At 44.3% G+C, this 25,966-nt stretch overlaps 1 protein-coding gene across 5 annotated transcripts in view; it reads right to left on the reverse strand.

Annotated features, from left to right (window-relative positions):
- Positions 1 to 2,567: 2,567 nt before the first annotated feature.
- The window catches only part of MFSD10 (major facilitator superfamily domain containing 10), a 31,139-nt gene continuing 7,740 nt past the window's right edge, over positions 2,568 to 25,966 (reverse strand). For 4 of the 5 annotated variants that reach the window (XM_030564228.1, XM_030564230.1, XM_030564229.1 and 1 more), the window contains 10 exons: positions 23,757 to 23,860; positions 22,441 to 22,599; positions 21,022 to 21,210; positions 17,959 to 18,067; positions 16,144 to 16,255; positions 14,741 to 14,849; positions 13,400 to 13,490; positions 11,713 to 11,760; positions 7,813 to 7,902; positions 2,568 to 3,710 (listed from right to left, as the gene is read on the reverse strand). In XM_030564228.1, the coding sequence (XP_030420088.1) occupies positions 3,604 to 3,710; positions 7,813 to 7,902; positions 11,713 to 11,760; positions 13,400 to 13,490; positions 14,741 to 14,849; positions 16,144 to 16,255; positions 17,959 to 18,067; positions 21,022 to 21,210; positions 22,441 to 22,599; positions 23,757 to 23,860 (1,118 nt within the window). In that variant the 3' untranslated portion in view covers positions 2,568 to 3,603. The remainder of the gene's footprint in view (positions 3,711 to 7,812; positions 7,903 to 11,712; positions 11,761 to 13,399; positions 13,491 to 14,740; positions 14,850 to 16,143; positions 16,256 to 17,958; positions 18,068 to 21,021; positions 21,211 to 22,440; positions 22,600 to 23,756; positions 23,861 to 25,966) is intronic. The other variant, XM_030564232.1, reaches the window with a different exon arrangement.

The following is a 25,966-nucleotide window of genomic DNA, read 5'->3' on the forward strand; positions in this document are numbered from 1 at the left end:
ACTAGATTAACCTTGTTCATTAAACTGACGTCCTTAAAGTTATAAAGCTAGGGTGGAATATGTGCTCAGGTGAAAAAGCTAAGAATTCTAAGGAATCACTGTTTGGTTCATTAAGTTCATGCTTAGGCTATACGGGGTACTTTAGAGGTTTGAAATCTCTGAACAAATGCCACATAGTTTGCTGAAATACCATGGGGAGGGCACAGCTGCTTTTCACTTTTGTAAATTTACATTTTCTATTTTCTGAGTAGATTCACAAGCACCATAATATCCTCATATCCTTTAGAATTTGTTTATTTCCAAGGCAGGGGGAAAATGCTCTACCTTTATCAGTCATTCTTTAGGCTTTACCTGGAATACTATTTTAGTGAAAGTCACTAATTCTGTCTTTAACCAAGGCTCTAGGAATACAAAATCAAATTTTGGGACAAACGAGTAGCTGCAGAAACTTTTTTCCGTGGCTGTTTAAAAAAAAAAGGAATAAAACCTGCATAATAGGAAATGATAAAAAAGCTCAAATTGAGACATTTATTTAAAGTGAGTCTTAAAACACTTATATGAACTCTCTGGATTACTTTGGGTACCAAAATGAATCTTTTGGTAGGTTTTACACTCTTATATAATACAGGAAACCAAAGTTCTGTTCCTTGAGCAGGTGCAATGTGTTTGGGTTTATTATATAGGTTTGGGTTCACATATTATTCATTTACAGGTTTAACTTTTATGTCTCCAATAGTACCACGTCAGGCTATGATCTTGTCAGAAGTCAAGCTAAGCATGGTCAGGTCTTGGATGGGAGACAGTTGAGGAAAACTCAGATGTGTTAGGTTGTAGTATAGGTGGCACTTTCCTCTGAAACTATTGAACCAGTACTCTGCTACGTGGCAGTGTGTTTCTGAAGATACTTTTATTAAAGAGAGACTGGCCTTCACTGCTTATGGTAGTCAAAATTTCCATAACACTTCTAATGAGTAGGGATGTTAATTCTGCTATGTTACCCAAGTGAGAATTTGGGTAACAATCTACATTTTCCCTTGCTTCCACTGGCCAAGCTAGTCTTCATATTCCCCTACTAAAAATGGTTGTGTAGTGCTAAGGAAGTAGACTAGCTTGCAGTTTTTTCCCTTGTGGCTGTAGTCCAGGGATCCTTCTAAAGTGCTTCAGTTTCCTTCACAATTAAAGATATATGTGTTATGTTAATTACAGGGAGATCAACTGTCTACCATAATGTTTTTCACTAATATATGTGTTAAAGCCAAGCAGACTGCACAGTGATGTGCAAGAGGGAGTAGAAACTACTCCACTGATACAGAATTAGGTCTTTACTGTTCCACTCCCCTGCTGGAAGCAATCCCACTCTTCCCAGGAGTCGTTTATGAGGGTGAGGTGAAACAAGAGCCTAATTAAGGTACAGATAAGTACACCACCTCCACCCAGGCACTTCTACTTTGATATCCTTAGGAGTGAGCTTCTTCACAGCTCCTTAAGCTTGACAGTAGACTTCTGAGGTAGAGTGTATGCTGGGCTCATCTGTGAACCTCAGACACAGGGAAACCTTCACTGCCTACAACATTTTAAGATCACAGTTTTTGTTAAACCCTTTGGGAGCCCAGGATATATGGTAAGACTAAGGTATCCGATGGGGAAGTAGGGTTAGGAAACCACCTCTGAAGTGACTGTACTTGGACAGAGTGATCCATTGGGATCAATGATAGAAAAACACCCTATCTCCCTAGAAGTGTTTTTTAAAAAAAATAAAATTCTCTGCAGTGCAAGACAAGCAGATGACAAAGAACTATTAGTGGATGGCTCTGATTGCAGGGATTGAGACACGGCACATGGAGAAACCAAGATGGGAGGAAGACAAACTTTTTGAACCTCTGCAGTATAGACCAACCCCATCCATTTAGAAAAGTAAGCAAAGTTTTTTCCTTATTTGAACAAACATGCTGCTCACCATAACATGGAAGCTCATGTGCTAGTTAATCAGGTTCTTTACAATAGGGGTCAAAGAGTATAATTTTGCAGTGGAAACAAGGCCTAATTAAACCTTTTGGGGTCACCTAAGTGACAGACTATGACCTGTTCATTAAGAAGACATGGACCGAAACAAAATGGTCTCACTGCTCCTTTAATAAAGGGCCCTCCCGCATTCCTAAGCGGAACTGCAGTCAACTAGAGCTTTATGTAGGCCAATAATTGACTAACAAAAGGACAATCTGAAAATATGCATGTTATTACAGGGCATCTTACTAACCCCACTCACTGCAGTAGACCAGTTTGCAATTAACTGTTTGTAGTGCAAAATACAAATATTTGATAAACACTCAGTATTGAAAAACCTGTTACACAAAATATTAGGAGTATAAAATGTAGCTAAAACACTTTTCCAACTATTTGGACACCGCTACCCTGATATAATGCGGTCATTGGGAGCCAAAAATCCTTACTGTGATATAAGTGAAATGCCGTTATATTGGGATAGCGGTGGCAGGGCTGCAGCGGTGATTTAAAGAGCTCTGGGCTCCAGCCGCTGTGGGGAGCCCGAGCCCCAGGGTAGCAGCAGCAGGGCCCTGGCAGTGATTTAAAGGGCCCAGGGCTCCCTGCAGCAGCCGGAGCCCCAAACCCTTTAAAGCACCGCCGGAGCCCCGCTGGTACTGCGTTATATGTGAACCAGTGTTATATACACCTCTAACGCGACCCAATATAACAGTTAGGTCACTTGTTTATTCCTACTGTTCTGCCAAGGGATCATAAATGGAGTCAAGATTGATAGAAGGCTTTCTCACAGGTCATACAAAACTCAGGCTACCAACCCCCATCCAACAAAAAAAACCCCACCAGCTTAAGGCACTTGATATAAATTTTACCAAAGAGACCTGCCCCTAACAAATTCCACTGAGGGAGGCTGTGCAAAGGGTATACAAAATAATCTCACTATGATCACAAAATGGGGGAGGGGTTGTATTTTCTCACCATGAACCAATTGAGGTGGCTGGGTCTTGATCAAGTTCCCCACTATGTAGCTGCCTGAAAACTCTGCTAATTCATGTTCTCTAAGAGCAGCCAGTGATAAAAATGAAATGAGTACAGGAAGGATATGCAAAAACCATACTGTGCACATGATTCTGTGAGAAATGACGGCATTTTTACATACTGCATCTGGCTGGGAACTGTAGGTAATTTAAGCATGAAATTCTGTTGCCGACTGAGTCTCAGTTTGTTGAATTCAACCTTTTTCTGCCCATGTAGCTGGCATGATGTCACCATTTTATGTAGCAGGAATACAACTTGCTGAATGACACACACTTGAATCAGATACTTCTGATCTCAACACTAGTCAAACTGGCTCACAGGCAATGCTGGAGAGAATAACTAGCTGGGTTTCCATCTCCTTGAGGATTGGGTGTGTGTAAGAAAAAACAACTTTTGTGACAATGGTGTGTATACTGGCGAGTGGAATTTGAGTTGGCCTTCCAGTAAATCAAAACACAGTATTGTTCCATTTTAAATAGCTTCTTGACAGCTGACTCTCCACCACATTAGCAGGCCCTTGGAAAATGAGTAGTTCTGTACTAGTCATAATGTTGCGCCTCTCTTTGGTTATTCCTCCTTTCTTTGCTGCTTTATGTAACCAAGAAGAATGAGGGGAAGCAGGAACAAAACTGCACAAACAGTGAAGCAAACCTCAGCTCCTGCCAGCCAATAAACTGCAAAAGAAATAAGATATTTAGTTCTTAGGGGGCTATCTTCATTGTACAGATTACCAAGGTTTTTCAAAGTGACTTCCTGGGCAGCCTTGGTACAAATTTGAGTAGCTGCATGTTATAGGTAATTAGAGGTGTAACTATTTGGATTTGCACCTATGATTCCTTCCCCATGACCAAAGAGTGGCTGTAAGTAGCATCTGGCTAACACCCTGGCTGAAAGAAGTCCCCTTATTATTAAATTAACCTGTGGAACTCACTGCCGTGGAATGCTGTGATGGCCAAAAGTATAACTGGGTTCAAAACAGAGTTAGATAAGTAAGTTCATGGAGGATAGGTTCATCAATGCACAAGATGGTCACAGATGCACCTCCATGCCTAGGGCAACCCTAAACCTCTGACTGGCAGGAACCTGGAGGGAAAGACAGGGATGGATCATTTCAACTGCCCTGTTCTGTACACACTGTACTGGCCACTGTCGGACGATTGGGCTAGATGGTCTGACCCTGGGTGGTCGTTCTTATGTACCTACATTACACTAGCTAGACAAACAATGATTTTCAAAAGGTAAGTTTTAAAATTAGGTAGATTCTTCTCACTTTCTACAGCCACAGACAATTGTTCTGCTGTTACGGTACCCACTCTCCCTTACTTTGCCTTGTTTAGATTTCACTGGAAACCAATTAGTTAACTCAGTTCCAAACAGTCGGAGCTGCCGCCATTCCTGCTGCACTTAGCAGGACTTGGGGCTGGCAGACAGCCAGCAGCGCAGAGCCAGAAGGAACATCAGCAAGAGCGTGAGAGGGGTGCAGAATGACGGCAACGGCAGGAGCAGGGGGCCCATGTGAGAGAAGCAGGATCCACACATGCAGGCTGCTGCTGTCAGCTTCTTCCTAATGAGCATCTGCTCCTAAACTCATTTCTTCCCTTCACTATGCACAGTCCATATTTGTATCTGCATCCAAATCCCATCCTCCACCACTTGTTCCTGCTATCCCCTTCTCGCCACAGCAACTGACCCTCACGTGCCTCCACTTCAAGCCTTTACAATACTACCTACGTTTTAAGCTGAGATCAAGTACGTATTAAATCTTCCACCTTCCTGGTATCAAATGGTAAATATGGATCTAGCCAGAACTGACTGATTTCCTCCTCCCTACTCTCCCAAGGCAAAACCTCAGCATGGCAGGAGGGGGTGAAAACTGCCTGATTAGGAGCCTACCACAGCTATCCTTGCCCCAGTCACATCTCAGCCTTTCCCTTCGGGCTTTGACAGATATGATGCAATGTTTCTCGGTGGAAGAAAATGGAAGTACACAGTTGAGACACTTTGGAGCCATACCATTCAAATAATTAGCCTGTCTGCTACTTACTAAGTGCTGCTGTCAACCTAGGTGCTCTACACAGGATGCTTTCTTAGTCAAGTACCAGCCTAATTACTTATAGTAATCAATAGCTGTGGCCTCACTGCTTTTCCATATCTTATTCTTTTAGCCCTCAACAGGTCAGACCCTGGCACTCATGGAAGGAAGGACTAAGTATTAAATGTCACAAGGTCTAAAGTTGAGGCAGATAGAAAATCACACGTCATTCCACAAAGCTGAGTTAGGCCCTCAGGCTCCCTCTACAATGACTGGGAAGAGACAGGCACTACAGCCTATGATTCGCTTGCACCAGCATGCCAGGTAGGGAACTGCCTAAGCTAGCCAGTAGAAGATACTGATTGGGGAGGCGGAGAAGCTAAACTCCACCCCTCTGAGGGACCTAGGTGTCTATGTCTCGTTGATTCTCAGTTGTGAACCCTCTTCACTCTCAGGTGTTTTCTGCAAGAAGCTGGAGTGACGGTGAGTGGGGGGAAAGAGACCTCATAACTTTTAGCCCAGAGCTTAGGATGTGTGCTCCCTGATTCTCTCCTGCTGAAGCAGTTCCACTGTGCACATATAATAAAAGAAGCCAGAGCCTGAAGGACCCTGCGGCAACATAATTATTCTTACGCTTGTATGCTCATATGCTCGCTCTCTCTTGCATGCTCAATTAATGTAATTATTTATCCACAGTGCAACGGCTTCAACAGGCAAGGGTGAGGGAGACCTGTATCAGACAATCCCATAGCCCAGTGGTTAGAGCACTCATCTGAGAGGTGGCAGAGCCCTGTTCAAAGCAAGTAAAAGGGGGAATTGAACTAGTAGGGGGTCTCCAACATCCCAGATGAGCTAAATGTTATGAGGACAGCCTGCCTACTCCCCACCTTCCCTGGCTGGTTCATGCAAAGGCTCCTGCTCAGAGAACACCTACTCAACTTGACCATGTCAGTGTGTTAGGCAGAGGAACACGTAGCCAATGCCTGACTGGTTCTGGGGCTTAGGGAGGTGCTAGGCCAGGGATGGGCAAACTACCGCCTGCAGGCTGGATCTGGCCTGCCAGCTGGTTTAATCCAGCCCTCGAGCTCCCATTGGGGAGTGGAGTCAGGGGCTTGCCCAGCTCTGGCACTCCAGCTGGGAAGCAGGGGCAGGAGCCACTCCACCAAGGTCCCTGAAACAGCGGCAGGGTCCCCATCCAGCTCCTACGCGTAGGGGCAGCCAGGGAACTGCACGCTGCCCCCACCCCAAGCGCCACCCCCCGCAGCTTGCATTGGCCAGAAACCGCAGCCAATCGAAGCTGGAGGAGCTGCGCCTGCAGACAGGGCACGCCTCCACGTAGGAGCCGGAGAAGGGACATGCTGCTGCTTCAGTGAGCCATTTGAGGTAAGTTCCGCCCAGAGCCTGCACCCCTGAGCCTCTCCCCTACACCCCAGCCCTGATCCTCCTCCCGCCCTCGGAACCTCTTGATCCCAGCCTGAAGCAGCCGCCTGCACCCTAAACCTCATCCCCAGCCCCAGCCCTAGAGCCTGCACCCCAGCCAGAGCCCTCACCACCCGCCAGTCTGGAGCCTCCCTCCTACACCCTGAACTCCTCATTTCTGGCCCCATCCCAGAGCCCACACCCCCAGCCAGGGCTCACAACCAACCCCCAATTTTTTGAGCATTCATGGCCCACCATATAATTTCTATTCTCAGATGTGGCCCAGTCTGTGCCTAGAAGGAAGCAGTGATTGTGCAGGCCCAGCAGCAAAAACACAAGCACCGAGGGGACTTTTTACTGCACAAACTTAGGTGCCTACAAGGTGCAGCAGCAGTTTTGTGAATCACAGTGGAGCCTAAAACTGAGACTTATACTTGGGTGCCCAAGTCTGTTTCTGACTCCAGGGCTTAGTCCCTGGTTTACTTTGCTAGATCAACTACAGCGCAGGGTTCAGTTCTGCAACATACTAAAGGGCCTCGGGACATACTTCACATAAAAGAACTTTTCTGTGCCCTTAAACACTGGATGGGCGGAATCTGGCGGAGCCAGGCTTAGACCCAAGGCGCCTCTGCCTCCTACTCTGGGCCTGTTAGACCTCCCTGGACATTGACACTGCAGCTGTAAGCAAAGAAACAAAAAAATCCACAGCAGCGAGACTCAAACCACAGCTCAACTGACTCTGGCTCATGCAGCTTGCTCGGTGGGGCTAGGAGTAGCAGTGTTGACAGTCTTGCTCGGGCAGGACCCAGGGCTCTGCGACTAAGGTTACCATACGTCTGGGTTTCTTTTTGAGAACCTGAAATACGGGAACCCTACGACCCTCTCCCTTCATTGGGTTTCAGAGCCCAGGCTCCACCTCAAGTGTCTGCACTGCACAGCCTGACCTTTAGTCAGTTGAGCTTAGGGTGGCCAGGCATCTGGTCTTTCAGCCGGAATGTCCGGTTGAAAGGGGATCCTGGCAGCTCCGGTCAGCAGTGCCATTAAAAGTCCATCTTGAGTACCTTGATCCATGTGTGAGCAATTCCTGTTGAAGTCAATGGGAGACCCCTAAGAGGGTATAATTTGTCCCTTAACTTGCAACAGTTAGGAATGTTCGGCAAAGACATGCAATTTACTACTCAATCATGTCTACATTCCCGTTGCCACGTCCCACCTGTTTCTCTCTATGGCCCCTTCCCTGGAACTTTCTAATGGTCGCCAGGCTGAAGGAGTCAGAGAATTACATTTTATATTGCCAGGGTGGTGCAGGAGTGTGCACTGCTTACCTGCTGCTGACAAGACTGGTCCCAGAGCTCTTGCTAGGGCCCCCAGGCTCCTCAGAATTCCCATTACTGTTCCCTTCTGGCTGGCTGAGCCTGTGCAAGGAAAAGTGCTGCACCAATTAGTTAGTTCTTTGAACAAGACTCTTTTTCCCCCCCCCTGCACTTGAATCCTGGTTTCTGTGCATGTCAGATTTGCTGTTTTATACCACTCACAGCTCACTCACTCCCCATCCACTCAGCACTCTGCTTCCTTAGTAGTTTTTCCTCTCCACTGAGGAGGTGACAATGGTTGCCGAACATGACTTCTTCGTTGGGAAAATATAATTAATAGCACTTGCTGTGAGTGCTTGTCCATCAGCTTTCACATGCTGCAGCTCAATGCCAAAACAGCATTACATAGCTTCTGTGAGGTTCTCTGTGCAAGTACTGCTCTTCACTGAACTGCAGGAGGGCTTCACGTGCTCCTTGTTAAAGACTGATTTTTTACATCTTCTTTGATTTGACCAGAATTAGGTAGAGAAACTATAGGTTTTAAAAACAAAGGTTAATGATACATGCACATGTCAATATGTGGATACACAGATATGAGTATAAACAGCATCAAGTCATTATAATAAGAAACAGCATTTTCTGTCTTATTATTATCCCTAAGCAACCATTACTAATACTGGAGGCTGTAATGAAACAAAGAGGTCAGTCTTCAGTGCATGATACAGCAGCTATGGTTTCTCTGTGTATTTTGTGCAAGGGTATTATGTAACAACCACTGCTTGGGACCCAGGTTTTTCCTTGCTGATCAAACCAGTGTGAAAGAACTGGTTCCACTGCTAGCAGAGATGGTCAGTGCTTCTCTTTAGAGAGATCAGCAACCTGCCCTCCTTAAGGAGGCTTTTGTGCAGCCTTAGTTCAAGAAACCAACAATCAATTGTCCTCTTCCTGATCTTCTATTTTGGGTTAGGATTAGAGAGAATGTGGTGGTGAGTGAACTCTGCAGGAACCTAGATGCCTCAGGTTTCTTTAACCCTATCAGTTTGGGCACAAGCCTGGGTACTCAGAAGAGACTGCAATAGTGATGCAATGGATCTCCTTGCAATGGATGAAGATGCCAGGAGTGTTAGATCTGACAGCACTGCTCACGACTTGCTCTCAGGTGACTTTGCTCCTTCCTTGAGGACTGTTTCCAGAGTTCCCAGTGTTGAGCATTTTCTCTTCCTGCTTGAGGGTTCTGCCATGTGGCATTCCATAGTGTTCCATCTAGTATCCTCTCTAGGCAATGAGTACGTGGGGCCTGCAGGGTGGTACGGGCAGAGGCACTTCCAGCATGCCATCTGATAGCTAGGTTTGTATCTCTATCTCACCTGACCAAACCAGGGCTGTCAAACACCTGCACCAGTGTCCGAGAGGGAACAGGGCATGGATGAGCGCTAGCTAGCTGATGTTCAAGCCTGATAAGACCAAGACAATGCTGTCAGGTTGACGAAAGCAACCAGAAGATAAGCAGTCCTCCTTACTTGATTGTCCCACCTGTTACTGCATTTGAGGGTACCCAGATGGTTGAATCCTCAGCTGCAATTGTCACAGAGCGTCAGTGTCTAGAAAGGCTCCTCCCCCTCCCCCCCAGGAGTTTGTAACCTTGCTGCTGCTATTCATGCCTTTGTCACTTCGAGTAGATGAAAGCAGTATGGCTTGTGGGGATGGATTAGCTCAGGGGTCAGCAACCTATGGCATGCGTGCCAAGAAGTCCTGGCAGCAGCAGTGTGCCATTAAAAATCCTGCCCGGCCCGGCCCGCTCTTCTCCGCCCTCCACTCCCCTGACCCCCCCTGTGGGGGAGGGGGCAAGGGCCAGAAGCTTGGTCCTGCTGGCTCCCCTGCCTCTTCCTGTAGTGTGCTGGGTTCCTGCCCCTCCTCTGCCTCTCGGTCCCTCCCTCCCTGCCGGCAGATCAGCTGATGGCCCTTGCAAGGGAGTGGGTCGGGAAGGAGAGAGTCAGGGCTTGTCTACATCACAAAGTTGCAGCGCTGGTGAGGGGGTTACAGCGCTGCAACTTAGGAGGTGTACACATCTGCAGGGCATCACCAGCGCTGCAACTCCCTGTTTGCAGCGCTGGCCGTACTCCCGTTTTGTCTCGGGTGTAGAGGATCCAGCGCTGGTGATCCAGCGCTGGTAATCAAGTGTAGACACTTACCAGCGCTTTTCTTGACCTCCGTGGAATAAGCAGGTATCCCAGCATACCTGAGGAAGCCTCTGGTAATCAAGCAGGTCTCCTTCCCCGGTTTGCTCTCGCGTTCCCCGAACCCCCCTTGAAGCCACCCAACAGCGCTGCAGTGTGGCCACATCTAACACCACTTGCAGCACTGGTTGCTGTAAGTGTGGCCACTCTGCAGCGCTGGCCCTATACAGCTGTACTAATACAGCTGTAACAACCAGCGCTGCAAAATTGTAGATGTAGACATACCCTCAGTATGCTCGCTGCTTCCAGCAGAAGCAGAGAAGAAGCAGGGGCAGGGCCTGGGGTTGGGGGTGGAACAGGGGCATATTCCCTTCAGCCCCTTGCCCTGACCCGGCCCCCCTCACACACACCGCAGCCCTCTGCCCTGACCCCCCTTCACACACACCCAGCCCTCTGCCCTGAGCCCTGACCCCCACACACACACCCAGCCCTCTGCCCTGAGCCCTGCAGCCCCGCACACACCCCAGGCCCGTGCCCTGAGCCCCGCACACACCCCAGGCCCGTGCCCTGAGCCCTGTGCCCTGCACACACACCTAGACCCCTGCCCTGAGCCCTATACCCCCCTCATACACACCCAGCCCCCTGCTTGACTCCTTCACCACCACCACCACGACCCCAGCCCTGACTCTGGCACCCCCACACATCCACAGCCTCCCCGCAACACCTGCACTCCCCCTCACATGCCCCCTACTCTCTGCCCTGACTCTTGTACCCCCCACCACATCCCCAGCCTCCCCGACACCCCACGCACCCCCCACATCTCCACCCCCACCCTGAGCACCAAATGGGAGCTGCCCAGGTAAATGACCCACACCCAAACCTCCTGAGCCCCCTCCCTCATTCTAGCTCCTGGCCAGACCCTTCACCCCAAGCCCTGTGCTCGGTCCACTCCAACTTTCAGCTCAGTGCAGAGAGAGGAAGAGAATGGGCGAGAACCAGGGAGAAGGTAGGTACCCACTGTATGTGGGCAGGGCCAGGATCCCAGACTAGCAGCGGGCTGAGCGGCTCAGCCCACTGCTGGTCTGGGGTCCCGGCCACCAGTCCCACACAGCCCGCTGCCGGTCTGGGGTTCTGGCTGCCAGACTCTTCCCAGCTGGGGTCCCAGCCGCCAGCCCCACTCAGCCCACTGCCGGCCTAGGTGAACAGAACCCCAGACCAGCAGCGGGCTGAGCGGGCCGGCGTTGTAAGATCAACATTTTAATTTAATTTTAAATGAAGCTTCTTAAACATTTTGAAAACCTTGTTTATTTTACCATACAATAATAGTTCAGTTATATAATGTATAGACTTAGAGAGAGAGACCTTCTAAAAATATTAAAATGTATTATCGGCACACGAAACCTTAAATTAAAATGAATAAATGAAGACTCAGCATACCACTTCTGAAAGGTTGCCGACCCTTGGATTAGCCAATGCCTTTACTTTTAACTGATAGTATTTTTAGCTCTTGTCAAATGCACTTAGAGCTGAGGACAGGCTTTTGGTACGTTATAAATCTAACTAACTCGTGTAACCCCATGTCAGCTCTGAAAGTCCAGGTTCCAGCACTAAATGCATATTGCTGTAGCAGCAAATCGGTGTTAAGTGGAACTGGATTTTTTGATTTTGCAGTTTCAGTTAAAGTTAGCTTTGTACAGACAAAGGCTGCCCCTCCAACAAGTAAAGAGCCACTTACCATAGCCTGACACCACTGCTGACAAACAGGGAACAACAATGGCAGCAGCTGGAAAAGACGTAAGAGTAGGTTAGAATAGCACTAAAGAGCAGAGAGCCCAAAGCAGCAAGGATAGCTATAGCCAGAAATGCAGCCACACTGGTTACTACTGCACAGAAAAATGTGGCGCCCTAGGGCATTAAACCAACAATGAATCATAAGGTTTCATTCAGTTTAACAACAAAAACGCCCCCACAAAGCCAACCTATACAAACAACTCTTGCAGCCATAAAGGCTATGAGCATTCAGCAGCTGTTTTACATTACAGCCTTTCTTCTTGACAGCCCTAGAGGGAAGGGCATAAGGGTCACAGTTACATTCTATTCAGCTAACTAGTAGTTTCCCAGATCTCTATCATCTTGTCAGGTGTAGTGGGAGAAGGAATCTTTCATACATCACATGCTCAGTGAGATGGCCATGTGTGGAATCATGAAGAGTCCCCTGAGACACATAAGTGTACAGTACTTATTAATAAAGTGGATAAAAGCAACCATATGTTCTACAATGTAGTATGCAGATGCCAAGTCTAATGAGAAAATACGCTAGCTCACAGAGCTCAAAATAAACGCAACAGCCAAGATCTAACAATGAGAACTGCCCTCTTGCTGAAACAGGCCGTGTTTCTCCCAGTAAGGAAGAGCTGTAGCATACAAAATACTTCCTAGCAAGGAAAGGACAATCAGATGGCAGGAGCTAGGCATCCTCCAGTGAGTCTGAATGATTTGTTAATTTTTCACATACACTTGTCCCTAGACAAGCAGGCTGTCAAACAGATTCTTCCTAAAACAAGAAACCTTTGTTTTTAATTCAGGGATTTAAAATTTTGCACCAATTATAAAATGTATCTTGTTGTTGTACTAATGTTAACTCTTTTGGAAACATCTTATGGTGCCTGTCCAAGAAAAGATTTAAGGTGCTTAAGTCCCACTGAAGTCAAGCGTGCACTTATGCGCTTTTCCAAATAGGGATGGACCTAAACTGATGCTTAATTGCTTTCCTGAATGGAGGCCTAAATCTGCAAAAATTACTTCCTTTTAAACATACATATGTCCATGCACACACTTCCGCACACTTCTTCATAAATGACAGATTGAGTTGTCCTATCCTTCCCTGCCTGTGGTTAGCGAGGCAGGAGAGCAGAAAATTATACTGTTGACTAAGTCCTCCCTTGACCGTGTTGTAGCATAAATCAGAGTGTTTATATACAGCACTTCTCATTCCTGCTCTGACAGACAGTTATGCAGCTCTCCTCTGCCCAGCCTCCAAAGTGTAATGAATAAAGCAGTTGTCACAGTTCCGAAAAGCAGAGCTGCCTCTCTTTTACTAAGCTGGGGTATTTTTATTTAATGTACAAGTTGTCTCTAGGTCTGGGAGAGAAAAAATCTGAAATGCTCCCCAGTCAGCTGAGACAAGATGAGTGCTGGTGACATTTACAAACATCACCATGACAACTTCTAGGGATACAATTAGCATTAGAATAACCCAGAGCTGTGATTCCTTCCAGGTTTTATAAGCAAGAAAGTCATCTTTTATTGCCTATCCCATGAAGCCTGAAGTACATCTTTATTAAACAGGGCGAGGAAATCTTTGATGTTGATATGCCATGCTTAGGCTTCAATGCTTATTGGGAACTATTTGAATAGCTCACCGAAAGAATACAGCAACAGTCCAGCACTCAGCACCGTCACATTACCAGCCCATCCAATTAACAAGAAAGCTGGAATCAACAGCATTATAGCCTAAAAAAAAATATGCAAAATGAGTGTGTTTCTATTACATCTAAAGCCATACGCATCATAAAAGCCTAATCCTAGGTTTCTTGGCACTGCGCTGCTGCTGCTGAGAGGGGATATATTTAAGTTAAAGAGACAGTTCCCATGTTGCCAAGTTTCCCTCTCTAGGTTGGGCTGTTGATTTATTTCCTGTTAGGTGTTGGGGAAGTGGAGATTGCGTCACTGATGATGCAAAGGTAGAGAATGCCCAGACAAGACTGGCAGAACTGGGAAAGAAACTTGTGTAGAATAGAGCAATAGGAGCATTTTGTCCCCCTTCTCCTGGCGCCCTCATCAACTGGAGGGTTAGTCGCCATGGTGCAGGGGAAGAAGATCCTTAGGGTTCAAAGAACACCAACCACCCCAAGGTAAAAAGAAACAGGACAAGATTCTCCTCTTCCTGCTGTGCAGTAGATCTTTGCTCCCATGTTGTGCTTTTCCCCTTCCTATTTTAAAGCACAATATCAGAGCCAGGTTCCACCATGTGATTCACAAAAGACAGCTTTAATTTTTCCCCAACTCTCTCACAGTTTTACAATTCAAGCATAGCTGAATTGCTTTTTTCACTCTGCTAAAGAGGAACCACACCCTCAGCACTGACCCAGATTCACCTCCGAGTTACTAGAGTTAACCGTGACTGAAGGAAACTGACTAGAGTTCAAAATTCATAGCATCTCTTAAAATGATTTACCCAGTGCCAGAAAGGCAGTCAGAGATGGGATTACAATTCAGGAGTTCTTGCCTCTTAGTCCTGTGTTCCACCACTACACCACACCAGAAATCACTAGAAAATATACTCCTCATATCACATAGACTTGAGCCTGTGTGTGAACTGGGCTAACTCTCGGAAGTGTCAGCAGCTATGAAGAATTTAGATTACAGAAATTTTAAATAATATATTAGAGGGAAAGAAGCTACAGTACTGTGGGAGATGATTTGTATGTTTTAATTTTTCGTCTGCTTGAAAAATATCACTACAGTCTTAATAGACAAAATATGCCCATTCAATTAGAAGCATTAGGAAATGGACTGAAGAAGTCACTTAGATGTACTGATGAAGTCAAAACAAAGCTCACTCCATCCCTCGGATTTTAATCCCTAGTACAGTTACAGCCATAAAATGCCATCTGGTTGCTTTATTAGTTAAAAAGTAGCATGTCAGAATCAAGAGGAAATGGAATAAATACAAATAATATATGTTTAAAAGAGGAATATACCCTTTTTATGGCTTTGATTTCACATCCTGGCCTGATTCGGCGCGTGTAGCCTCCCTGGATCACAGCCATTGTCATCCCAATAAAGAAAAACATCTTGCCTTGCTGCATACTAGAAGGGGTTGGAGAGAGGGGGGAAGCACAAATTATACATGGCTACCACTCACACACAAAGTCTTCATCTTGGATCTAGATTACTATTTCCTAAATGAAAGAGATCGATATTTTAGGTGCCCACATGGGGTCTTAACATTCAGACAGCATTAGACACCACCACCAATCAAAATAAAGATAGATTGGATTGCTCAGAGATATAGAACTCTTCACTTTAGCCTGCTGCTATCTAAGGCAGCCCAAGGGTAGGCTTTCCAGGACATTACTGACCAAAATAGGTCACCAGAAAGCCACCAGACAGTAAGCTATGTGAAATGAGTTGTTGTTTTCCAGTGGACAGCGTGTTTCACATCCTAGAAACCAACACCCCCATCGGCAGCCTCAGCAGAGAGGGGAAGGAAACTGAACAATTAACCCTGGCAGTAGCGCCTTGAGGTGAGGGTAGAGGTACGTTGATGGGGAAGCTTGTACTGCCATTGCCCATGCTGTTCCTCCTCTCTAGAAAATACAGCATCTTGAATAAACCACTGACAAATTTTAAATTAAAAAGATACAAGTTTGGGCAAAACAGAATTTCTGGGCTGGTCCTCTCTCATCACTACTGGCTACCAAAGTATTTGGATTTTATCAACTCTTACCTAGATACCTAGCTTGTCCTCCTGTCCAGTTCATTCAAGGATGTCATAACACAGTCATGATCATGGTCATAAGAGTGACATATCCAAACAGCGGATAGTTATTATATCAAGGAATGAATTGCGCAGAAGCAGCAGGATTATCACAAAGGAAAAGGCTTCCAGTGGCATACAAAGATCTTTACAGACTGTATATAATACAGAATTTTGCTGAGCAAATATAATCACATAGCTAAACCCTATATCCATTCTGCTTTATTTAAGCCTCAAGATACTTGCCGACACAGAAAAGCTTTTTGGGTAGCTTTACATGAATCAATACAGCCAGGCTAGTTAAGCACAAATTCAGTGTACATTTTCCATTTGTTTTTATTCCATCTCTGCACATCAATTTTTCTTTAATTTTTTAATTATAATTTCAGAGTATTTGCTTTCCTTATAGATGTGTCTGTATTTCAGTTATTCTTCCTGGCTCATAAAGAGAAAACTTGGAGCATTTGAAATCCATTTGTAACAGAATGAAGTCTTCTAGCATGTTAACGCCGATCATTAAAAGGCACCCTTGAAAATTAGAAGCCTTAATAGTGTCTCTTGAGAAAACAATGAACAAAGAAACGCTAGAGAGTACACAGCACATCTCTTCTAAGCACACTGTACCTGCTGAACTGGAATCGCTGATGGGTGAGAAAACTCAATGTGTATTCAAGACCAGAAAACAGGAAGAGATAAAGGAAATAAACTAGGCCCAGGACCTTGAGATTCTGAAGGTCTAAATAAAAAAAAAAGAGAGACACACTACACCATAAGTACCATTTAAAAAAAAGATAACAAAAGCAACATTCAGTACCACTTAAATAAAAAAGGTCAGGGACTTATTTCCGATGCTCATATTAAATATCCACATGCCACACACCACAGTTTAGACTCTGGCTCCATTTCTGTGACTAGAGTATAAGGACAAGTCTACACTACTGTGCTACATCAGTGCTGCTGCACTGCTGTAGCGTGTCTGGTGAAGATGCGCTATGCCAACGAGACAGTGCTCCCCCATCGGCATAATTACTCCACCTCTGCGCGAGGCGGAAGCTATGTCAGCAGGAGAGCACCTCCGACTGACATGGCACTGTGTGGACACTGCTTTAAGTCAATGTAACTTACATTGCTCATGGAGGTGTTGTTTTCACACCCCTGAGCAACATATAAATTACATCAATTTAAGTGGTAGTGTAGATCAGCCCTTAGAGATGAAAGTGAAAAATTGCAATAACTTCTAAGGAAGTGAACACTCAGTCATATCATTAAGATTCTCTTCCTACTGGAAGGAAGCCAATGGGTAAAGACTTTACCTCCACTACCCCCAGCATTTAGTCCTCAGTTTTCTTTAATTTAATACTTTGTTTTATAGGACCAATATGGATGCTAATGTTGTTGGTCAATCTCTTGAGCATTAGTTGAAGTGGTCAATTATAGAGTGTAGATGGTTTGTAATTGGCCTTGAAAAAGGAAGTGTCCTGTGCTTTATGGAAGTAGATGGAGATGGTTTATATGGTTTTATGCTACACAGTTAAGAATAAGATGTGTTTCACATGTCTAATAATATTCCTTTGCACCATAACAGTAGTTGGAAGGACAGATTAACTCACTGGTATGACCGGCAAATTCCAAACACCTTTATTCAGAGAAAGGCCCAGCCAAAGCCCTGTGTCTGAACATCCCCAAACTTTGAGAGGGGAAGTTTGAAATCAAAATTCCATCTGAAGTTAGAGAAAAATGCCTCAGGACATAAGTGCTGTCTTCTAGTTTTTTCCTAGGGACACTCCACCCCCACTCTGCCTCTTCCCCCCAAGGCCTCAACCTCACCTGCCTCTTCTTGCCCTTGCCACACCCCCTCCCTGCTCCTGCTCTACCCCCTCCGTGAGGCCTCTGCCCTCCGCTCTCTCCCAAGCCCCTCCCTGAGCTGCCAAATAGCTGTTTGGCAGTGTGGCTGAAGAGCGGTGGCTGGTGGGTGCTGAGCACCCACTATTTTTTTCCGATGGATGCTCCAAGGCCAACTGAGTCTGCACTTATACCTCAAGATCTGGCATTCCCGGTTTCCAGCCTGGCACTATGGAATCAAGGTTACCCAACTCACGGCTTGAGCTCTGTCTCTTTAGGTCAGTTAATTTGCTGTGATGCACCTACAGCTGCAGTTAATACCCACGCAGACCAGAGAAGGAACGATGGAAAGGAGAGTGGCTCCAGACCCCTGACATAAAACCTCAAAGCTATTCCTTGGAGATAACAAAGCCCTGGTCAACACCCAGTGCAGCTTGCAACTCCCATTTTGTAAATAGTTATCGTGGGTCTGAAAGATCGAGGGGGGGGGTTTCCTTCTGAAATGGTCAAAATAAAGGGTGAAAAAGTGTATTTAGAAATCACTGCCACATCAAGGGTACACGTATGACATAATGTGAAAAAACAAGCAGCACTTACTCTCCCTCGAAGGTGAGTCCTTTCCTCTGGTGACTGCAGAGAACTGAAACAAAGCCAGCGGACTAAGCAAGTCACTCCCTGCCTGAAATCCACACATCATGGAGGATACCTAAGAAGAGAGAGAGACAACTGTGGCTAACTTGTATGAACTGGAGCAGGATGAATTAGGTTTGCACAACCCACTGCAAACAATCCTAATGTTCTGAATACATGTAAATGTGCTTCAAAACTGACCCTTGGTAGCCAAAAGGCGGAACACTTCTAACAAAAACCAAAAAACCAAAAAATACTCAAACCTTTCACAGAGAACAGAATACAAGGTTTTACCTCTAACCAGACTTGACAGCATAGGCCACATGAGCAAATGTTCTTCATACACAGGTGTATACACAAACTCTGCAATCAGCTAATGGCATATCTACCAGATACACACATACAAACAAGGGGTTGGTGTGCACAATTTTATCCCAAGCACCTCTAGACTGATTTTGGCTATTGATTAACTTATACCCAGGATACGTGTCAGGGGCCAAAGAAAAATTAAATTAAAAAGATACAAGTTAATCCTGAAGCCAGGATACGTGTCAGGGGCCAAAGAAAAATAACCAGCAGATAACAGCATTTCTCCTCTCTTACTTTACCTATTAGTTTTGTGATTAAGAATGGACAAGTTTGCCTCTGTTCCATTCACCAATCTTCACTTCCCTGTCGTCCAGAGGGGCTCCACTGGCCTTGCATATTTATAAAGCATATATTATTATTCGTTTGCATTACACTAGCACCTAGAAGCCCCGAAGATCAGGTCCCCTAGGGCTACTGAAATACATTCAACATGTGCAATCGGATACATGATCGGTATCACACAAACAACCCAAGGTGTAGCATATAAGTGACTGCTTTATTGTTTGCATTTGCAGCCCTTTTAACCAGCCACTGACACCTACTGGGAAACCATGAGGAAAAAAAATCCTCTCTAGAAACATTGTGCTAATATGGTCTGTATTTTTTATCGGCTAATTTTTCACTGAGGGGAATGTCTGCTTTTTAAGACTTCATCTACCCTTGCTGCTTATGCCTCAATTAGCCACAGCCTTCTGTGATCCCACAATAGATTGTTCTGTGGAGTCAATTACTGTCTCACCATCAAAGGATTTGGATTTAAAAATCGAAGTGGGGAGAATTAGAGAAAACTATTAAATATGTGAAATCACCATTGCTAAATGGAGTGGTTTCTTTAAGATATTAAGGCAGGACTAAATCATAATTTTATGAGGCAGGCACAGGCAGCCACAAAGTGGACTGAAGAGCCCTGCATAATAATACGGACGCACTTTATATCTTCAAAGCCCTGTCCAGACCTGAGCTAATGAACTCTCACACCCTCTCTGTCTACAAAGAGCATCCATAGCCCTAACAGACTGCCATAAACATACAAAAGGAATAGTTTGAATTTTTAAAAGTACACAGAAAAAAAGCATCAAAGTCCTTAGCTAGGATTTCAGATCACATGATGTATGAAAGAGCCACAAAAAGACTCATAGTGGGGGAATAAAGGAACAGCCATTGCACATGACACATCCTGCTGACATCACTTAGGGAAGGTCTAAAGTTTTTGCCATGTCTGGAATAGCACAGGCAAACTTTCCTGTGCTATTCTAAATGCCCAAATATAGAGACAGAGCGTTCTCCATTCCACAAGTGCCTTGTAAATGGAGGATACGTTTAAAGGGCTGGGTGCTGTTTAGAGGGAGGGACAGAGACAATGACACTGATCAAGCCCTGCTGCAATCCCTAAAATCAATGGCGTTTACCTACTTACACCCAGGGCTGAATTTGGTCCAATGCTACAAGTTTCTGTCTCCAGGGGCTTACAGAGGAACCTGTTTCAGGGCCATCCTCAGGTATATGTGGCTGCTTAGGGCACCCAAAAATTTGGGACACAACTGGGACCATAAGTGCTGACTTCTCATCTTGCCAGTTATAATAATCCTCTTCTGGGCCAAAAAATGAGGCAGGAATTACTAATTACTAAGTCTGGGTAAAATTTTCAAAAGTACTGTACCTATACCACAGAGTAAGGTATTGTTTTTTGAAAGCCTGAGACTCATTTTAGAAGTGCTTTAGGCACTTGGGGGGGCAGATTTTCAGAAGGTATTTAGGTGCCTAAAGACAGAGATAGACACATAGTGGGATTTTTAGAAACACCTAGATGTCTAAATCCCCTTTAGGCTCCTAATTCCCTTTAACCAAAAACTGGGCCCTTAAACTTCTAACGTGCAATAAGACTTTACAGAACTCAGGCTCCTAAATCACTTCTGAAAATGGGATTTAGGTGCTTTTGACAATTTGACTCAGTGTCTATCAGATGTTGGCACAGCAATAATGGAGAATTAACAATGCACTCAAAGCTGGAGTTCTTGTTCATCCGAGTGAGACACAGAAATCTCCATCCTTCCTGCTCCAAGTAGAGCACTCATGGTATTTTTAGTCTCACACAGAGCTCAGGCACTACAATGATGAGGACATTATGAATATTGACAGTCAATTAGAAAAAGATTCCCAGGCTGTTATTGACAGCTGTATCCTGATTAGTTTAGACTAAACCACCAATTTATGGCCTGCTTTGGCTAATGGGAGAAATCATGTTTTAAACAAATTTCACTGTATTTTCATGATTGAGTTAGAATATTGTTGTCTGAAATTCTCAAATTAGATTGGGCCAGCTCAGGGTGACACAGTATTCTTGGGCTTGTCTAGTGGCCCCATCAGTTTGTGAAGAATTTGAAGTTTAGCAAACCCAACAGAAATTCAATGGTAACTATCTAAGCATTTTTGATGCACTGCAGCACCTAGGACATGACTGCTAATCACAATTGCTACTTTCTGTCATCACCAATTTTGGTGGGTTTAACTTCTGGTCTAAGGACTGAACCAAATCCCTGAGCCATCAGGTTCTGGAGAGTTTGTCCCTCCCCATACATTTCTACTGTGTCAATAATTTTCAAGTTCTGCCCTTGCCTATAGGAAATATGGATCTTCAGAGCCACTCTCAGCATATTTTACCCGTTTTTCTTTGGGGAGTGTCTCCGGAAGCAGGAAGAAGATGAAAATTAAGTCAGCAACAGCAAACATGAGCGCAAGCAAAGCTGACCGAAGATAGAAGACTTCTCCTTTTCCTGTTTCCATGGCAAGGTAAGCTCCAATCATAGGACCGACGGTAAATCCAAGTGAGAAAGCAACACCAATCATTGCCTGTTGAGATACAGTAAACTTGAAGTTCATGACCAAGAAGTTTTTAATTTTTTTTTTTCCCCTTTGGTAAAACTTGAAAACTGTTAGGTCTGTCATACTCTGATAGAAGCTAAATTGTTGTGCCAAATGCTAACACAACATCAAACATGATCAATTATGCAGGTAATGGAATTAAACACCTTTTGATCCAATTCAGAGTCAGTTCTAAAGCTATTCTGTCTCTTGCTAAACATCCATGCCAAAAAAAATCCACATCCACCTCGAGGGAAGGGACAAGTGTGTGGCAAACAGCAATGAATGGCAAGGCAGAGATAACTGCAACAGAGCTGAAGCTTTCATGACTGGGCAGAAAATAAAATGCGCTACCATTCAATAAGTGGCCATGACACTTTTCAGCATGGTAAAGGGGCACCCAGAAATCATTTCCACCACTTCTTTGAAATAAAGAAAGTGGAGAAAAAAAGGGGGGGGGAGCGGAGAAGGTGAAACGTGCTCATTCAGTTCAGGATTTATTCACCCAAAGCAGGTCTAAAATCATAAAGCCCCGGGATGTGTTTTTAGATTGTAAAGCCGCTCAGTGTAGGATGCTGTCAGTGCATCATGTGTACCACCTTGGTGGCAGTGATGTTGTTTCTCATCCCCCATGGTTCATTTTCAATTCCTAGCTACTGCCCTATCGATGCAAGTTAGATAAAGGTGAGCAGACTTGGCTAGGGCAGAATTAGGATTGGTGGAGTCTAAGAAAAACCTATGATTGTGCAGGAAATAGTAAAGATGCCCCATTAGGTAGCTGTCTTCCCTCCAGTTCAGCATTAAATCAGTGCACCAGAACAGGGCTATAATGCTGGAGGAAGGAGGCTAAATACTGTGCCGATTTGTACCCTGTGCACACACACTGGCTTCAGTGGAACTTAGCACAGAATTTAGTCCAGTGTCTTTAAGAGGAGACATTAAAAATATCAGTCTAGGGCCTGACCACTTGCAGTCTGAGTACAGGACTGAAACAGGACACCCAAAATTCTAACCCTGTTTGCAGCTGAATCCCCCTTGGGCCTGAGAACAGCCTCTTACTCTTTCTGCCTCAAATTTGCAATCTGTAAAATAAGATTAGTACTACTGGCTTACCTACCACACAGGAGTATAGTGAGGATTATTGTGTGGAAAGTGCTTTGAAAATGAAAAGTACTGTATCGGCACTTGATATTATTGTTGCCAGCATTTGTAACTCACCATGCCCTTGCTCCTAGCTTTTGGAGAGTGCAGGTCAGCAATTATAGCAGTAGACAGGCTAACATTCCCTTTACTTATTCCACCTAGGACTCTGGAGAGAAGAAAAATACCAAAACTCCTAGAGATAGCCCAGAGTGCATATGATGCTATCAACCCCACCTGCAGAGAGAAGAGGAAATTTCTCTTACATGATACAGTAAAATCTGCATAATTTTAGAATTGTTTTCTAGCTAGACTAATGTTTGAAAAGCAACATAAATGTCTGCTCCATTAATCATGAAACAACAAATGCTTTCTTGAATAAACTGGCATTTCACCAGACATGTACTACACTGAATGTCAGACAGTACAAATCCAATAAGGAGAACCCATCTGTAATCATTTCACACAATCCCACTACTGTATGTTATGTAAGGAGGAAGCTTGTCTGATGCAAAATCTATCCTGTTAATGCATTGAAAGATGTTTAGAACACCTTTGTACAACTTGCTCCATTTTGCTTACAAGACAGCCACGAAATGGGTTCAATATAACTAAAATATTTAAATAAAATCTGCAACCCAGAAAAATTCTAAGACAAAAAAAGAGAAAAAATCCACTGACTTGAAAGTCAATTTTAGCCTTCAGTTTTGGTGAATAATAATTGAACTCACACATGCTTAATGTATTAATCTGCAAAGACTTTATTGGATGATGGGTTGGGTATGTAATTTGTTGCCAAGATCCCTTATTCATGTTCATACTTGCACTGTATTATACCTATAATTAGAGCCCTAAATTTAAACTCATAACAACTACCAAAGAGAGAAACTGTTTGGTGAATGTTCATTAATACAATAAATAAAAGATATGTTGCACTTCTGTCAAGTGCTTTCCAACCAAAGATTCCAAGGCACTTTACAAGGGGCTGGAGTAAATAATATTATTATCCCTATTATACAGATGCAGAACTCAGGGACAAAAAGATTAAGTCCAACATTTTCAGACTGAGTGCCTAAAGCCAAGCACCTAAATCTACATGTAGGCACCTGTACAGGTGGTGTGATCTTACATGTTAGAATGTCAACGGTATTGAGTTCCCTAAAAGATACAAATAAGCACTTCTGAAAATCCCACTAGGTGCCTATCTGCACCTTTAGGCACCTAAATACCTTTTAAAATCTGGCCCTAAGTACCTAATGTTAGACCCCCATGCTTGATCAAGTGACTTGGCCAGGGGAGGCAGCAATGGTCAGGACTAGTGCTGTGCACTAAACACACTGGCCTCCCTCAGTACATTTGATTTATGCTGATTCTAGTCAGGCTGCCAGACATACCATTGTCAACAACATGATTGGCCTTCTCCCCAAGCAGTCAGATACAGCGCCCGTGAGTGGAGAGGAAAAAAACTGCAGGATGGAAAAGATGGAGCCAATCAGACCTAGAAAAGATTGATCATTAGACTTACTTATTAGACATGCTGCCTTAGTTTTAAACACAAAGGCAGCATAATTGTTTAAGGCCTATCACTTCAGTGTGGCCCTTAAAAAACAACAACAACAACAACAACTCAAACACATATAAAAGATACACAATTATAATGTCAGACTGTGGCCATGAACAGCAGTTATCTCCTTGGAATGCAAAGAGCCCCAAAATATTATGGCTAAGTTGTTATTTAACTGAATTTAACTGGGTTTTCAAGGGAAAGGGAAATGCAGACAAACCAGAACAAGATGGGACTTATGAGGGAAGGACGGGGTGTGTCAGTAAAATGCAAATTCTGTGATATTTGCTAACTCTGACTGCAAACACTTCCTGCTCATGGAGAGAGGATAATATAGGATTTAATAGCCAGTGTAACACACAGTTCTTTTAAGTAGTTTATAGATTAACTGAACTTGGATCGGTCACATTTAATTAGCTTATATTTTCTCCCCTTGGTATCAAAGGCAGCAGTGAGACACATCGGGGTATATGATACTCTCAAATAAATGGCAGTGAGTCTACATATCTGAAGAGGTTCCTTGAAACCTACATTCTGTCCCTGTGATCTTTGATTCCTCTCCTCTCCTGCCATCTCTAACTCAGTGCCCTCATAAAGTTGCAATACCTTTGTGACAAACTGCCAAGAAAATGCTTTGTTGTCATAGTTTTTTTTTTTCTTTAAAGGAGAGAGCTGGCTTATGTGTCTTACTTAGATCACCTATCAAGGTTGAAAATGCACACAGAGGCCATGGGTTAAATTTTGCATCACTGAATGGTAAAACTCCTCTTGACTTTAAAGGAGTCAGGATTTAACCTTAAGTATTCGGGTATCTTGGGGAGAATAATTTCTTTGTGGTTGCTCAACAACAAAAAAAGTAAAAAAATTAAACAAAAAACAAAACCAAAGCCATACACTCACTTACAGCTTTAGCTCACAAGTGAAGGCAGCAAGGTTCTCTCTTATTTGAATGGACATTATTATTATTATTATTATTATTATTAGCAGCATTAAAGGAGCAACTGAGCTACAAATCCATTATGCTAAGTGCTATACAAACATATAACATAAAGTTGGTTCCTATCCTGATGAGATTTACAGTCCAAGTATGACACAAGAGACAACAGGTGGGTACAGGCAGGATGGAAGGACGAAGTAACAAAGAGATGATTACATTTGCAATGATAAGCAGCGGTCACCACGGATGGCTGCCAATATCAGATACTCATTTGCTGTGGCGGCTGGTGCCCAAAATCATTGGTGTGCCTACAAGTATGCCCCTTCCTCACTACCTCTGTCTCATAGAGGGAAAGAAAGAAGAAGGCGGGAGAAAACAGTTACTCCCCATTCTCAGCCAGAATCCTGAAATTTTCACTCACGTCTCTTGGATGTATGAAATGTGAAGCACCAGCGAAGGGTAGTGTAATGCAGATGGTACAGTTTAAACCACAACCTATGCCAAGAATGTGAACTTACTTGTTTACACACCTGGCCCAACACACAGGTCTCTTACCTTCCCTTGCTCACTATTAACAAATCTGAATTAGCCTTTCAGAGGCCTTGATTCACGCTTTGCTGCCTGCAATGACTCATAGAGGAGCTGGAGAAGACTCAGTTACAACACAAGTGCCCGTGTGGCAACAAATGGTACTGCACTCTGCAGAGCAGTTGCCACGCCCCTTCCATAGACACCGCAGTGTGGCTGCCGGCTGAGGTATAAATGGTGAGCCTCTAGTCACTCGACACCCCCTGGCAATCTGCCTCCATTCCCGAGAAGCTCAGCGCTAAATCAGTAAAGCACAGCAGGCCTGGCCTACTGAAGCTTTACTGAGGAATAGGTTGAACTGCTTGCCTGACTAGTCAGAGCTATCAGTTCCATGTAAGCACTACCATTTCCCAAATATTTATAATCTGTTTCTCTTGGGTACTTCTAGGGTATCTTTTACTGTGGTATCGAAGCCCCAATTTTATAATGGTGCCATATGTTTAAAAGTTGTTCATAAATAAAAACATTACCATAGAAGACAACCTGAAAATGACACTAGATTGTAGGTTCATTCA

This window comes from Gopherus evgoodei, chromosome 5 (assembly GCF_007399415.2).
Source record: "Gopherus evgoodei ecotype Sinaloan lineage chromosome 5, rGopEvg1_v1.p, whole genome shotgun sequence".
In the NCBI taxonomy this organism is placed as follows: Eukaryota; Metazoa; Chordata; order Testudines; family Testudinidae; genus Gopherus; species Gopherus evgoodei.